This window comes from Eublepharis macularius, chromosome 11 (genome assembly GCF_028583425.1).
Source record: "Eublepharis macularius isolate TG4126 chromosome 11, MPM_Emac_v1.0, whole genome shotgun sequence".
NCBI classification, from domain to species: Eukaryota; Metazoa; Chordata; class Lepidosauria; order Squamata; family Eublepharidae; genus Eublepharis; species Eublepharis macularius.
Window position 1 is genome coordinate 56365250 of NC_072800.1, and position 16109 is coordinate 56381358.

Sequence of the window (16109 nt, forward strand, 5' to 3'; positions counted from 1 at the left end):
CAATGGGCTCAAGTACAAAATTTCTAATGAAAGCAGCAGAAACCCAATAGTCAAAATTAAAACCACTTAATTGCACAGGAAGAGTTTAGTGGTATGCAGGGCAGATGGAAGGATTCCCTCATGTATTAACAAGAAAATGTTTGAACAGTCCAACCCTAGAAATACATGCGGAAAACAACTTTATGCCACATGATAGCATCGCAGTCTCCAAGCGAAGAGTACATAACTCATGTCACCTTTTATCAATGGCACAACATCCACTGAGGTGTACAACCTGCCTAACGTACTGTTCTGGAACAATGTATTCGACAAATGAAAGGAAATATCAGTAGTAACCACCTAGAATTTGATAGTGTGCTTCAGGCCTCAGGATGTAAAAGTAGTTCTACAGAATATCACTTAGCTAGGACAACCAAAATATACAGAAATGTTGTTATGCCAGTTACGACACTGGATGAAACATTCACAAATGAGAGGCATTTAAACCAAATATTCACAGCCACCAACACGGAAAGTAAATGCAAGTGATTTGAACAACAAGCAAATTCCTGTCAAACATAATGCCAGTTGCCATTAAGTCTTTAATGAGATACCTGTGATTTATAACATTGTCACATTTACAAATCTCACATGAAAAGGGGTTCAGTTTCATGCAGACAGATTCTGATAAAAAGCAGGATTTGCACATAGTAAAATGTTCTATCCACTTCGGTCTGATGCCTCTTTTGGAATTGAGTTTGAGGTGTAAAGAAGTTATCCACATTTCTATAAATATAGACATTAAGTGACTTTCAATGTCACTAGTGCAGGTACATATAACCAACATACAAAAGCTCCATTGGAAGCTACTTCAGTTCTTTCAAAAAGGACCAGGATTTCATTTTTTTAAAAAAGCTGTCACTTTCAGTATTTGAAAAACACTAAAGTGCATTTTTGGTTACCTTCTACGCAGTTTCTGGCTATAAAATTTGATTTTATACAAGTATCAATAAATTTTAGGTACTGACATTCCAAACTGTAGTTATTTTCTCTATATCTGGTAAGAGAACACAGTTAATTTTATTAAGTTGTGCCAAGAGGAGGAAATCTTGTTTCTATTTCACACAGTTCTCTCATTTTACAGTGTAATTATTCATATAACATTTCACAGCACCAGTAGAGTAAAATAGGCTTTGCTTTAGCCCTTTAACCTGCTTCCCAAAATTGCCCAAAGAACTGTTTCTTTAAAAAATCTGTACCAGTAAGAAAAAGAGCCTCCTTTTAGCATATACTGTTCCACCCAGTTAACACTGTTTTCATGACTGTAAACAAGTTTAAAGCATAATTAGACCAGATACAAGCTATCTTTAAAGTCTTTTTTCCACAGTGTCAAAATGTTTCAAGTGTATAAAGCTTCAATACATTCCTAGAAGTACTGCAAGAATATTAAAAAGAAATCTGGCAGTATTGGGCACATGGAAATTGTGTGTTCTACTGAATTTAGCTTCATTTTCAATTAATTCTGTTCAAATTTTATTGCCATCAATTTCATTTAAAGGTAATATTGCACTGTAAGAATCCTGAAAGCCAAGTCCCTTATGGTAATAATTTAATTTTGCCTTTAATTATTCAGGGTTTTCTTGGACAGCAAACTTTGCTTCCTAGAACAATCAAGTATGGTCCAAACCAGACTAGCACTGCATAAAGGATCAATGCACAGCTCTTTCTTTCTTTCAGAACAAAAATAACCCTACACACCAAGACATGCTACATTATCAGGAAACTCATCCATGCTCTTACATATTCCAAACTTTTCCATCTAGTAAGCTTCTGATAACATGACCACCACAATATCGATAGTTCAAATCATCAGAGTGCAAAGTGATATTTTAAGAGGACCAGATTAAAAGCATTCCATACAACCAACCTTTGATTAAAGAACCCTCCACATTCACAGTCTCCTTTAATAATGGGTTTCCTAGCTCCATGTTATGTTAAGGAATACTATTTTTAAAGCTGCATATCTTCATCTATTACACTCCATTTATACAAGCAGTAGTTTGAAAACACCTAATGCCTTAAATGCAATTTCCTTGCAAAGGCACTCTCAAACATATGACTACACCACCAAGCAGAACACTCTTCATTGTTTTATTTGGCTATTAAGATATCCAGGTCACATTTACCCACCCATCTGTTTCCTGATCATTTTGTACTATGTAACAAGGGAGTTTTGCTTTTGTTTCTTTTAAAAAAGGAGTAGTGCCAAAGAACTCGTGGCGGAACCAGCGGCCTGTGTCTGCAAAGCTTCCCACCAGGCCCAGTGTTTCACAGTTCGGCTGTACAGGATCCAGACAGGCAGGCCAGGCACTGGAAACTGTCCTAGTGAAATGCTGACAAGGAGCTACTCTCCCCGGCCCAGCAGCTCATCTCTTCTTCTTCTGCTGCCTCAGCATTTTCCTCCGCTTAATGATCATATCGTGCAGTTTCTCTAGTCCTTCCTTGAGCCCGTCCCCAATGATGGCGCAGGTGGGCTGCAGGTGCCAGGGTGTGGAGGAGCTCAGCTCGCTGGTAGCCAGCATCTTCTCCATCTCCGCCAGCGACAGCGAGTGCCTCAAGTCTTGCTTGTTGGCCACGATGAGCACAGGCACCCCCTGGTTCTCCGAGATGCGGGTGATTTTGTGCAGCTCCGTCTTGGCTTCCTCCATCCTCTCCACGTCCACCGAGTCCACCACGAAGACGATGCCGTCCGTGCAGCGCGTGTAGGACTTCCAGAGCGGGCGCAGCTTCTCCTGGCCGCCGACGTCCCAGAAGTGGAAGGTGACCGTCTTGCTGTTGCCCAGCGTCACCTTGATCTTCTCCGTGTTGAAGCCTTTGGTGGGGACGGTGTTGACGAACTCGTTGAACTGCAGCCGGTAGAGGACCGTGGTCTTGCCGGCGCAGTCCAGCCCCAAGATCACGATGTGGAAGCACTGGAAAGGAGGCAGGCTCGACAGGATCGGCGTCTGCTCCGACAGCCCATTCCCCATCGCAGGGGAGGGGCCGAGGCGAGCAGGGGGCACCCGGCGCCCGCCTGCCGCCGCCTCAAGCCGCCCGCCTGCTGCCGGTAATGCTGCTGCTGGCCTCGCCGCTCCCAGTCACGATTCCTTCCTGACAACGAGACAAGCGCAGGGTCAGGGGCTGGCGGGGGAGGGGAGACCTCGCCAAGCTGCGCCGCCGACTCACACCCACGGCCTCCTCGCTCCGAAAACGCCGCAGCACGGAGCGCCACAGCCTCTGGGCCGGCCGCGCCTCCTCCCGCTTCACCTAACCCTGTGCTCCTCCCGCCCCTTTCGCGCGCCTGCGCCTCCCATTGGACGGCGAGAGCTGCGGTGGGCGGGGCAAAACCGGGCAAAGGTGGGAGAGGGGGCGAGCCTGTTTCCCCATTGGCCCCGTAAACCGCCGCTCGAAAACCAACCGGCCGCAGAAGTCGCTTCGCCATTGGTCACCGCTGAGGAGGTGGAAGGCGGGAACCTCGCCCTACTCTGTCACCCCTTTCCGAACCAGCGCAGAGCCTGGGCCCTTTAAGCCGCAAAGCACGTCGCAGTCTCCCATTTGGCGCGCTATTCCCCCTCCTCGGCCACCGATCCGGCCCCTTCTCTGACAGGACGCTGTTGGACCACGTCCAACGCCCTCTAGCAGAAGCCCTCATTTCAAGGCACCACATCAATTAGCAGTTCATTTACCCTTCATGCCACTCCCTGACCCCCGTAGCCATGGGAACGATACCGAGAAACTCCCCGTTTCAACTACCGCTGCCTCCCCTCGAGATCCTTACCTTTCACAATGGAAGAAAGGCACTAGCCGCACTCAAGCGACCGCTCCAGAGAAAGTTGATGCCAGTTATAACGCGTGGGCAAGAACCCCTATTGCTCCCTCACGTGCGGGCAGGACGTCATAATAACGGGAAAGCGATCCTATTGGCCTCCGCGCGAGCTCGTTTCCTAGAAACCCGATTCAAATGACGCCCTCAAAGTCCTCGGGCTCAGAGGTCGGCGTGGAGCAACCACCCCGCCCCTCTCCCTCTCGAGGACGCATCGCGGCTCAGCAAGCACGCCCATCCCGCTCGCTCTGCTGGCTCGGCTCAGCGCGCTCGTCCTTGGCTAGCTCACGCGAGGTTCCTGCTGGCTGGCCGCGCGCGTGCCAGTCAGATCGAAAACGTTGTTTTGGTCGAGCTCGTCTTATTCCGCTGCCGTTTCGTTCGTTTGTGAAGGTCCCCCCCCTCCCCTTTCAGGTTTTCATCCCAAATAGTCAGCCCTGCCCTTCGCTGTAATAGTGTCCCAGCGACTGGAAAACTGAGGAAGCATGATGGGAAATTTTAAAATGGCCCTATCCAAAGAGCCAGAGGAGTTACCCCTGTTAGTCTGTAGTCGTAAAATAGTAAAGAGTCCAGTAGCACCTTTAAGACTAACCAACTTTATTGTAGCATAAGCTTTCGAGAAATACAGTTCTCTTTGTCAGATGCAAGACAGAGACTCTGACGAAGAAAACTGGTTCTCGAAAGCTTATGCTACAATAAAGTTGGTTAGTCTTAAAGGTGCTACTGGATTCTTTACTATCCAAAGCAATGTTCAACAGCTGGATATTCCCCAGCCTTGGCAAGGCTTCACCTGTTGAGTTTCATCCTGAGCATGTTATAGTAAATATACCCTGCCCCACTTTTCTTATATATTGTATTCTAGGTTATTTGCTTCAAGAACAAGACAAGCAGGAACAAGAGATTCGAAGCCCCCATTAAGCAGAGTTTAAAAAAATAGAAACAACATAAAGCAAAATCTTTTTAAAAGTGAGAGTAGAAACAGCAGGCAATTTCTTTCAAAAGCATAAGCACCCATTTAAAAAAACACCTGCATTAACCCTGAAAAATCCTTGTTTGGAAGCAGTAGCACCAATGCCTGGATGCAAGTTTAGTTGCAGCTGCTAAATGGAGGGGTTTCAAGCAGAATAACGTAAAAGATTTCCGTTCATCCAGCTTAACTTTGATACTCCATTTGTTTACTCACAATAATTCTTTTTACTGCAGTCAATCCAAATGGTTGGAAGCAGTCAAAGTACACTTTTCAGACAAAAACCTAGAAAACATGCCCCTGTTTTCTAAAATATTTAATACCCTTTAGTATTATTATGTGTTCTTTTTGTTTTGTCGTTGCAGGATCTACTTACAGCATCTTTCAGAATTCTTAAAATACTTAGTTTTCTCTCATTTGATCATCCAAGAAGTTGTGACTACAAGATTCTTTTTAGAATCACCCAAGTAGCTTCTTAGATTTCTGGGAATTTGGACATTTCACTACACTATAAACATTCCTAAGTATTAAGTAAACTGTGTTAGCAACTTGTGTTGAAAAGGCAAAACAAACAAACCAAGGCACTCCGGCTGGTGGAGGAGTTCTGTGTGCATGACTCAAAACTCCTGCTCTGTTTGGGAGCTGACTTATGTCATTGTCTTTTAAAGATTTTTTTAAAAACTGATTGTAAAACATATATGTTTACATGAGGAACAGTGTTCATGTCATCGTTTGTACTGAGCTCAGTAATTCGCAGCAGGGCCTGCTAAAGTGCTTGTAGCTATACTGTGAAATTTGCTTTTCCCCACAGTGGATGCAGCTCCTCCTCGTTTTTATTCAGCTTTTAACAGACATTCCAAACAGCAAACTGAATGCAGAACCTGGGTGTGAAGAGGGCCCTTGATGTGTAGCATCTTGTGAAGTGGGCCTGGCCATCCCAGGCTGGTGATTCCACCAGAACTGGGTCACCAAGTGCTACTAGAACAATGTGGTGATGTCATGACATTTGGCTCCAGGGATGGGGCAGTTGGACCCCAGCTATTCAGCAGAGAGAAGTACCTGGGCTCTGGTGGGAAGAGCCCAAGCCAGCCTTGCCCCCTGTAGAGGGTGCTTGCCACCCACAGTACCAGCAGATGACCAATAAAGGGAGCCAAAGAGCAGCCATCAAGGGCAGCAGGGGGTGCCATTCTGGCATGAAGCCTGTCGTGAAGTGTCCTATTCTGTTTAGTTCTTTTTCCTTTTTTTTTCAAAATGCTAACTCAGTATAAGGCAACTTCTTGTGTTCAAATACCATAATAATCAATTCTGCAGAGTAAATTATACATGTTAAATAAGTGTGCATGTATTTGCTTCAATGCTAAACAAGGGGTACATTTCTCCTGAAAGAGTAGGGAGGCCATAGTAACAGCATGTCGCTGCTTTTATGGCAAGTGTATCAAAAGCAACTGATAATGCTGTCAAACACATCTGCTAGCGGGAGGGCTGGAGGTGGGGACATGCGGGTACCTGACATGAGTAGCTCTAGAGAGTAGCTCTAAAACTATAGAGATTTAGGAGAACCCTAAAGCTACCTTTTGTCACTTTCAGGTTTTATTCGGGTTTTTCCAGGTTTTACCCAGAAGTTGTGTAGTGACATGGGTGATGTCACTGTTTTTATTCTTGCCACTGCTTGGAGCTGCTCCGAGCAGCGGTGGATAACAGAGCTATGGCAAGAGACCTGGCAAGCCAAGATTATTCTGATCTACTGTCTATGATTCTTCATTGGCTTTCCTGGGCAACAGGAATTCATACATTATTTAAATTACTGTTTAAATTTGTGCTGTCATTATATGTTCATATACAAAGCTAACAAGGTAGTACTAAGTAATGTTACACCTTTCTGTGCCCATTGAAGGGTTTAACTATTCAAAACTGCTGCAAATCTCTTAATGCAATATTTTCTCTAGCCTAGAAAGATGCAAGACTTTGGTTAATCCCTACATTCAGTATATATTGAGCCCTTGTTACACATTACACAATCCACATGGTTTCTGTCAACTCGTGTGTCTCTTTTACGGTTCTGTAAGAGGAGTCACATCCTTGCGTAAAGAGGATTACAAGAGCAGGGTGGCCTTTCTTCCTATTGTTTCTACTGATCGATAAGGAAATTGCTTGTCGAACCAGAACCAAAAAAGCAATATATCAAAAGAGAAGTACTTTTGTGTTACATTTTTAGCATCAAATGAAGAGATATAGAGAATAGAGATCACATGGAGATATTTTTTTCAATTTTTAAATGCTCTTCTTTTTATGGAAGATGATGTTTTAGTCCCAGAAGTATGACCTCTGGCAGGCAAACAGGGTCAGGGTGATTAAACTCCATAGCAACAAGTCACTTCAATGTCTCTAATTACCATAAACCACTGGTAATTAAAGTGCAGCCAAAATAATCATGCTATCAACTGGCTAATATTCAGTTAAATAAAATAAAAGTTCAATGGCACCTCAAAGACTAACATTTATTTCAACAGACTTTAAGGTGCCGCTGGACTTTTATTTTGCTATAACAGCCTAACACAGATACCCCTTTGCAGACAAAAACGAGTTGGTTACATTTGATTGCTCATTATTCAGTTCTTAAAAACAGGAAGCCAGATGCAGGCCCAGCAGCAGATGCATAGTTACAAAGGATAAGAAGACAGGAGGGTTGTATAACATGTAATAATGATGAGACTTTCAGAAATGTGGAATTAAAGATTATACCTGTAGCTGATTACAAGCTACTTGTAGAATTGTTGCTATTATTTTGGAGGTTATTAATAGCTTATTCTGCTAGGATTGTCCGATTATTATAAATTCAATCCCCTCTACCCAGGACCAAGTCCCTACTCTATAAGAACATAGCAAGAAAAGAGTGAAATGCACACAAAAAGGAAGTGAAGGATGGAAAAGTCTGATTACAGTAACATAAACATTATGAGCTGTCATCTTTTCCTGCTACCTGCCTAACAATTATATCAGTATTTTCCAGCCACTAGAAGACCCAATACTGCTCTTATCTCTTTGCAGTTTATGGGAAAGTTCCAAATAGCATCAGAGACTAGACTGAAATGATTTATCATACTAAACTACAATTCTTATAATTCAATAGAATCTTCAGATATGATAACAATACATTCACCCTTAGCTTTCTATAATTAGGTGTCTGTGTGCATAGGCAAGATTTTCTTTGAGGCTGTGATAGCAAGACTTCTTTTTAATTAAAAAGTCTTTGTCTATTATAATTTCATACTACAAAGATACAATTGAAGAAGCCTCATTGATTATGGTAATTTGCCAATAAATTGTTAAAGCTTGATTGACTCTTTCCTAAAAGAAAGTTGAATCTGAATATAGGATAGAATTATAGGTGCTGTTTGGGTAATACAGCCACAATATTGGAGTACAGGTGCTCTGTCTTGCTGTTGAAGGTAGAGTATGTGCTCCAAACAAATGGATCTGATCTTATTTCTTCGCAACAAAAAGGGGGGGGGCAGCTTTCACATAGTAACAGTTCTCTTTCTGGCTTTCATTGCTGCTGCAAATACAAAGACATTCTCAGCAGCGACAGATCATCCACATGTCAGATTTCCATGCACTTGCCCTGTCCCAGTCACCCATGGCCACCAATTCCCCCTCACCACCACTACAGGGCTTTTCAGGAATATTATTGAGTTTGTAATTGACATGTTTTGATAATGATTTAACAGTTACCAATTTAGGAACAACCCCACTACCACCACCACCAGAAGACCTTCAGTGGCAGAAGGGAGGATAGCAGACACAGACTGAGGCAGGGGAAATGACTGTGATGTGGATGGGACCAGAGAATGTCTGCACCTTCCCATCCACATAGCATCCCCCCCCCCCACCCTTTGCTTGCATTTTTTTAAAGTTGCAGCAAAGCAGATTTAGAAAAGGCCACAGCAAAGTGAGGGAAATCCTAGCAGGAACTTAAAGGTACCACAATATCACACAGAAGTTCTAAATATAAAAGCTGTACTTCGAGCTCCAAGCAAGACCAAAACACCCATGTTAAAGCAATCAGAGCATGCACATGAAGGTACTTCCATACAGCTTTTATGAATAAAGTTAAAGTTGGATAAAATGCAGAAGAGCCCATTTGAAATCAAACATGCATTCTTGCCAACGTAACTTTTATATTCAAATTACGAACAAAAAACCTGTACAAATAAACGTAAAGCATAAACTAGGGGAACCACAATACAAATAGCAACCATGTGCAAGCCCATTAATGCCTCAGTTGTGTAAGAAATGTGAGGGTGACTTTTTCTAAGTTCCTATCAGTGTCTAAGAGGATACGAATCTTCTATCAGCATTGCTGCACTCCGTTTTTCCCATGCAGTCTTAACTGCAGACAGCGTCTTGCTGCACACAAACATCTCTTGGTCATCTTGGTCAGACAAGTTTTTGTAAACTCTTTTGAGACTATCACATCTCTGCTAAAATATTTAGCTATGCTAGAAAATGTTTTCTGCTGAAACTTCAGGAAATCTTGCTATTTCCCCCCTACTTTATTCTCTACACAGAAGGGAAGATGCATTGCAGTTTTAAGCCAGTGTGAGTGCCATTAAAATTGTCATTTTAAAGAGTTCTTAAATGTTAATTGTATTTATCAACTAGATTAATGTGTTATTTCCACAAGAGAGATACTTGGTGCACAGTTTGATCATATTTGCTTGTGATATTTTGTCAATGGCATAAATGCAATCAACTTGATATTGAATCCAGACACTTTTAACATTATACATTTCTAATAAAGTAATTAACATTGAAAGAATTGTGCACATCGTTTGATACATCAGAGCAAAAGGGCATTTATTAAATTGGAAAAGTGTCTGTGGTTTCCCTTGGTGATAGAAAAGTATTAAGTTAACATTCTGCAGGACTCTGTTTTAAGAAGGACCTGATGCCAATGTTTCTTAGATTCAGCTGCTCTTATATCAGCATCAGTAAATGCAGAGAACAATTTTAGTTGCTTAGTGATGAGGAAAATATAGCAATATATTCGATTTGCATTTTACTGATTGCATTATATAAGGAAATTGCTAATCAGATCTTTTATTCTTATGTCAGAACTAAAAGGAATATGCTTTGTTGTGTGACCTCTAACATAAAATCTGTGCAAGCCCATTATGGGGAAATGAGATGCATAAATCTGTTTGCTCTGCAATCTAGAGACAAGCTTTAAAAGGCAGAAGATCAACAAGCTTGAAGAAACCCCTCTGGACATTCAAAACCTTTCTGCATATGAAGTGTGATGGCCACAAAGCTAAGAATTTGAGTACAATATATTACAAGTCTAGTGGTCTTTCAGACCTTTCATATAATAAGGAATCTTGAAACTGATGAGCTTGTGTACTTCACTCAGGACACCATCCTAACTTCTGCCTTCAAACAGTCTAGAATAGCAATTAAGCCCTATGTCAGTGTATGTTTGAGATAAGCTAGTGCCCAGCTACACTGGAGTTGAGCTGGATTATTCTAATGCAAGGAGGGAATCCCAGCCATTTGTTGTCAAGTGTCAATGTACACACATGGGCTACAAGCTTAAATTGTTTTTTATTTAACTTCTTCATACATACAAGGAATCTCTACTCACAATTCTACTAAATAATGAAAGGAGAGAGTGCATCTTTCATGTATAAAGGCGCATGGTGGAGCTTGGTGGGGCGGAGAGAGCTCCAGGAAGCTACAACTGACCCAAGGTCACCCAGTTGGCTACAAGTGGAGGAGTGAGGAATCAAACCCGGTTCTCTAGATTAGAGTCCTGCCACTCTTAACCACTACACCAAACTGGCTCTCTTTGATCCTCAGTTGCCATCTTAAGCCTCCCTACCCCAATAACCTTCCCAGCACTGGTACTTTATGCTACCACTAGTTCTGGTGTAGCTTTTTAAAGTCTCATAGAATACACACAGAGTGAGAAATACAGGGTTTCCTACAAACCCACCTTCCTGACACCAAACTGCCTCCAATATTGACTAGAACTGTGCTAATCTCTGCCTTCTTAAGCATTATATAAACCCTAGTCTGGATACCCATCGCTCAAGTGACAAAGCATGCAGCATGGGACTATACCACTCTGGCTTTCTGCCACACAGATTTTGAACATATATGAGAGTTCTTGTGATGGGAATTCCACAGAAAGGTCATGTTGTATAAACAGACAAGTAGGAGAACAAACAGCACATTGCTAACACTGCTGTGCTCAGATCCATTATCTGTTCTCCCCCTCAGGACACAGACATCAAGGCCAATGGTCCTTTACCTGAGACAATATGCCCACACAGGTAAGCAAGGGATGAAGATTCCCTGCCTCAAAATGTGACTGCTACAATTGTTTCTCCATGCCCTGCACATATGACTTTTGTGTATTACCTCAGCAATCCTGCCTTTCTCAACAGTTGCTAGCAGTAAGTACAGTGCAAAAAGGGGTTCTAATTTTTACAAACGGCAATATATATTTGAAAATTAAATAACTAAAGTTTTCAGGTGAAAGTATAATCCTAAACAGAGTTACACCCTTCTAAGCCTATTGACTTGATTGGATTTATACACACCGTTAACTGTCCTGGGATTCAAAAGAGTAGCAGGGAATGGTAAGAAATATCCAGTCTCTAAAACATACAATATCTTGCTGGATTTCTATTGTAAATCTGAATAAGTAAAAACCTATATGATCAGACAGAGGGCAGGATATTGGAATAATCATACATTTTGAAATGTGAGATTTTTCTCTGTTTACTAACAAGGGGAACTGGTTTAAGTGGACATCAAGATGGTATTTATTTATTTACCTTATTTATAGTTCACCTTTCTTCGTGAGACTCAAGACAGATTACACAGTGTAAGTTACTACAATCAATAGCTGGTATACCCAACAAAAAATACAGTGCTGTATAGATTCCAGACATTTGAAAACAAGCACAAAACCATGTACAGATATGAAATATAACAAACAAAACGTAAGTAATTTGATATGAACATATTAAATGATGCACAAACTCTTCAGTAGGAGCATATCTACTCCAACAGATAGTACCCAATAGTACAGTCTACAAGCTCTATCCTTTTACCAAGACATCTGATCCATTTCTTACAGGACAGACCTATTTCCAGAGTTTAAAGTCCTATTGAATAATTCAGTTTTGCAGTTTGTGGAAGGCCAAGAGTGTGAGAACTTTCCTGACCTCTTCAGGCAGGTCATCCCATAAGGTAGGGGCCACCGCAAGAAAGCACATGTACAGGCAGCTATTGATCTTGCCCATTCACAGGGAGGTATCAGCAGAAGGCCTTGTTAATTTGAACAAAACTGCCATGGCAGATCATAAGGAGAGAAGCAATCCTGCAGATATGAGGGGTCAAAGTATATTACACCAAACATATTATGTGAAACACTGTGATAGAAGCGCCATATTTGGTAGGCTAGTCTAGTAGCAAGCAACACAATTCTGATTTAAGGATGAAGACTATATCAATACTTGAGCTGAGGGCTTTCATTAGATTCTTTAATCTTACTCTAATAATGTATCTGTCAATTATAATGAGTTAATTTTATTCATGGTTACTTCTTCTAGAATAAACCCTAATCCTATTAAATATTGGAAAGTCTCATCTGTCTCTACAAAATGAAAATAAAATCCAGCAGTATGTCATTAAGTCAAGCGTAATACAAAAAGAAAACAGCAACAATTTTAAAAGTTTGTTCAGAACTAGTATTTATTAATTATTGACAGAATAAGGCATATACATGTCCAACATTGTTTTTAAAAAAGTATTAAATCACTGTGGTAAGTTTACAGTTAAGGTCATTTAATGTCACTTTATTAAAACCTGTCTTTCTTTTTTACAACCACCAAAATCAATGTAACAAACAAAATTCCAATTCAGCACATAAACAAGCAGATCCAACTATGGAAAAGTTGGGAGATTTGGGAGAGCCCTAAAAATATCCTATTTTTTTTCTTTTGGAATGAGTGGAATATTTTTAAGACAAGGATTTACTCACTCAAAATGTACAGCATGAAAAATTATGTAAGACAAGCTACAGCCTAAGTGATGATAATTCCAGGTATACTGTATAATGTGCCATATTTTCAAGGATATGTTTATTGTTTAAAGTCGATAGTTTTGGTGGCAATAAATATGCTATAACGTGCTTGATAGTGTATCATTAAAGAGCTCAATGTTTTCAATGTTATAAAGATTAACTTGGTAATCAAACATGTAGGCAGCCCTGCCTGACTGAACAAAGCTTTTCTGTCCAAATAATACACATTCTTTTCTTTACTGCAAAGTTTGTTTTCTAATTTCATTTTTCCCTACATCACAGATTGGAAAAATTAAGATCCATGTGCTATGGTAGCATCGGATGCAGTTATCTCTGTCTCAGGGACTAAGTATATTTGTAATATCGCATGTATAGAACTCACAGCAGACTTACATGGAAGAGTGCAAATCTGTTTAGTATTGCACCATAAGGCATTACTTTAAAATTGTATACATATGCCAAGTAGTACAATTTTATATGCTAAGTTATACTCTTGCCTTGAAAACCTCAACAAGGTTGCCATGTCAGGTGTGACTCGACGGCACTTTCCACCACCACCAAGTTATACACAATGCACTGTATTTTGTTAAAGCAGTGAAAAGGGGGGGGGAGGTAAAAAATGTGGGGGGGGGACTTTTCCCCACAATTTCAAAATGTCTAGACATTTTAAATTTCTAGGGCAGAGTAAGTAAGCAAAACTCTACAGTGCTTGTTGGAGCAATGAATCATTGCTGGCTGTCTACTGCCACTAAATAAGACAGCCGGCTGCCTCTGGAGCGATTTTTGTGTTTATTTTGCTCTCCCCTGCGTCATGACTCTGGGCTCATTTGCTTGACTTATTTGCAGATCTTTGTTAAGACAGGTATCTTTTACTTCTCCCCTTTGCTTTCTCTACCAGTTTAATTATGAATTTTGGTGACATTTCCACATTTATAACATTTTATTCTAGATCTTGCAGACTGTGCAGAGGAAGAGCAGGGCAGCTGATCTACTAGATTCCCACCTTGCCTTTCTTTGCTGAGGAAAAGCAGCAGCTAGCCATCGGGTGAAAGCAAGCCAATAGAAGGGCCTTGATGTCTCTTCCTCCCTGCTTTCAGTCAGAGTGGCTGGCCACTGATGTAGTCTGAAGGTCTCATTACACAACATGCAAAACTCATGGGGGTTTCTCAAACCCTAACTAGCATTTCACATCTGATATGGACTTACCTTCAAAATAGAGGGGAGGGGGGCTGGTGACAGAACTTTGTGAAGTGGCAGGAGGGACTTCAGCCTTTCCCCCTTTTCCATCCCACACCACTTCTTGACAGCAGAAAATGGTGGCAAGGGGTGCTGTGTGGCCCACTGCTCTTTCCGCTTGTTTGCCCAAACAACCCCTCGTTGCTGTGTTTTGGTGTTGAAAGTGGCATGGGAAGGAAAGCTGAATACCTTCCTGCCACTGTGCCATGCTCCACAATCAATCCCCCCACAACTTTTTTGAAGGTAAATACAAATCAGATATGAAAAGCAAGTCAGGTTGGGGAAACCCGTAATCTGATTCGCATTGCACATCTCATGTAATCAGACCCTAAAAGAGGCAGCTGATAGGTGATGCCATCTTGTAGTCCGTATCAAACCTGTGATACTATGTGGGGAGAAATGCTTTTAATGTGTAAGTATGGACTTGGTGCTTGCACAGGGGAATACCCTGCCTTTTTATGGAATTTATCAAAATCTTCACCCTTAATTTAAAAAGTGTTTCTTAGCTGACAACAGGCAGGAGAAGGGAGGGGGAGCTAAATGCTTTCTGAGCTGAAGCCAGCTTGGGTCTTTAGTCATGTAGATGCCCCACCTGGCGGGAGACAAAGGAGTGACCAGTTAATACTTCCTGCTAAAAGATCCTGCTGGATCAAGGAGGGGGCAGAGATTTAGAGGACCAAAATGCTAGGGGGGATTCTTCCTGTGGCTTCAGGAAAAGCCCCTCTGACCTGCCCCTTTAACCTGCCCAGTGGGTGGGCAAAGGGAAACGATAAAATCTCCTTATAGACCAACAAGATTTTCAGAGTATAAGCTTTCAAGAGTCAAAGCTCCCTTCTTCAGATACCACAGTCTGCTGTTCAACTGCAGACCAACCTACCTGGTAAAATTTTCTGGCACAGTGAGGAAGCTCTCTTTGGCTGATTTCATCTGGAGGCAGAAGGAGCACACCTACGCTCCTTGGAGGAGCCAGCTATTAGCCATGTGGGGGCTGGAGGCTAAGCCAGGACTTCAAGGCACAGGAACTTCTCAGTAAGCTGTACTAAGTTAAAGAGCCTGCCTTAGAATTACATCAGTTAGGGCATATATATAGTAAGGGGCAGAGGAATTGTGTTTTTACACATTTCTTTTGGGATCCCTTCCTCAAATCTTGCTGTGCTTGAGAGTATAAGTGCAAGCCTTGTTTTTCTTTTTTAAATAAGTGCTTTTTAATTTTTAAATGCTGCTAATCATTCTCTGTACCACATAGACTTCCATTGCTCAAACATGCTATTTAAAATGGGTGCCACAAGGAGGGGGTAGTCTGTGGGCAATTTGCTGATTTTCCCAGTGCTGCCCAAGTGCAGCAAGCAGTCCATGCAGTAACCAGGCACTGGGTAGCAGGAGATGGGGCACCTGGCGGGGCCTCAGAGAGGCAAGCCTACACAGAGGACCAGAGAGCCTTGGTCCTTCCCATGGGCAATTCCTACCAAGGCCAAGTGATGGCAGTAGGTACCAGGGAGAAGGTGCGGAAGTTCCTTTATGGGTTGAGGGGAACTGGGTGGGTGGCACGTGCCAGACTGAGACTTGGACTGCCACTGATTAATTCCCAAATGCCTCAGCAAGCAAGACAGGACAGTGCTCATGGGTCAGGAAGGCCGTTCTGCCACACTATGAAAAGAGAAATCAATCCAAAGTTATTATATGGCATTTTTGGCACAGGAAGGAAAGGTGCATAGTAATGTGGCACTATTAAGCTTTGCTGAAATGTGTGTAAAGACCACACATTTTGGCACAGAAATGATAGGAAGTTTTCAAGTAACAGAAACACAACACTTAATTCTGAAGAGGTGAAAAGGTTAAGATAATGGGGAAACATGCAGTGAGTGGTTTATCAAGGCCTATTCCAGTTATTTCAGGTATCCTGGCATAGCTCTGCATCATCTTCCAAATCCACATCCATCATCCACAATTCTACCTCAAATCCCACATCACCTACC

The 16109-nt window shown here is 41.9% G+C and overlaps 1 protein-coding gene across 1 annotated transcript; it reads right to left on the bottom strand.

Moving 5' to 3' along the window:
• Window positions 1–561: 561 nt before the first annotated feature.
• ARL4A (ADP ribosylation factor like GTPase 4A) lies at window positions 562–3908 on the bottom strand. Its single transcript, XM_054991813.1, has 2 exons — window positions 3797–3908; window positions 562–3129 (listed from the first exon to the last, which is right to left on the bottom strand). Exon 2 carries the CDS (start codon window positions 3006–3008, stop codon window positions 2406–2408), a length of 603 nt encoding a protein of 200 aa, XP_054847788.1. The 5' UTR covers window positions 3009–3129; window positions 3797–3908; the 3' UTR covers window positions 562–2405.
• Window positions 3909–16109: the final 12201 nt, after the last annotated feature.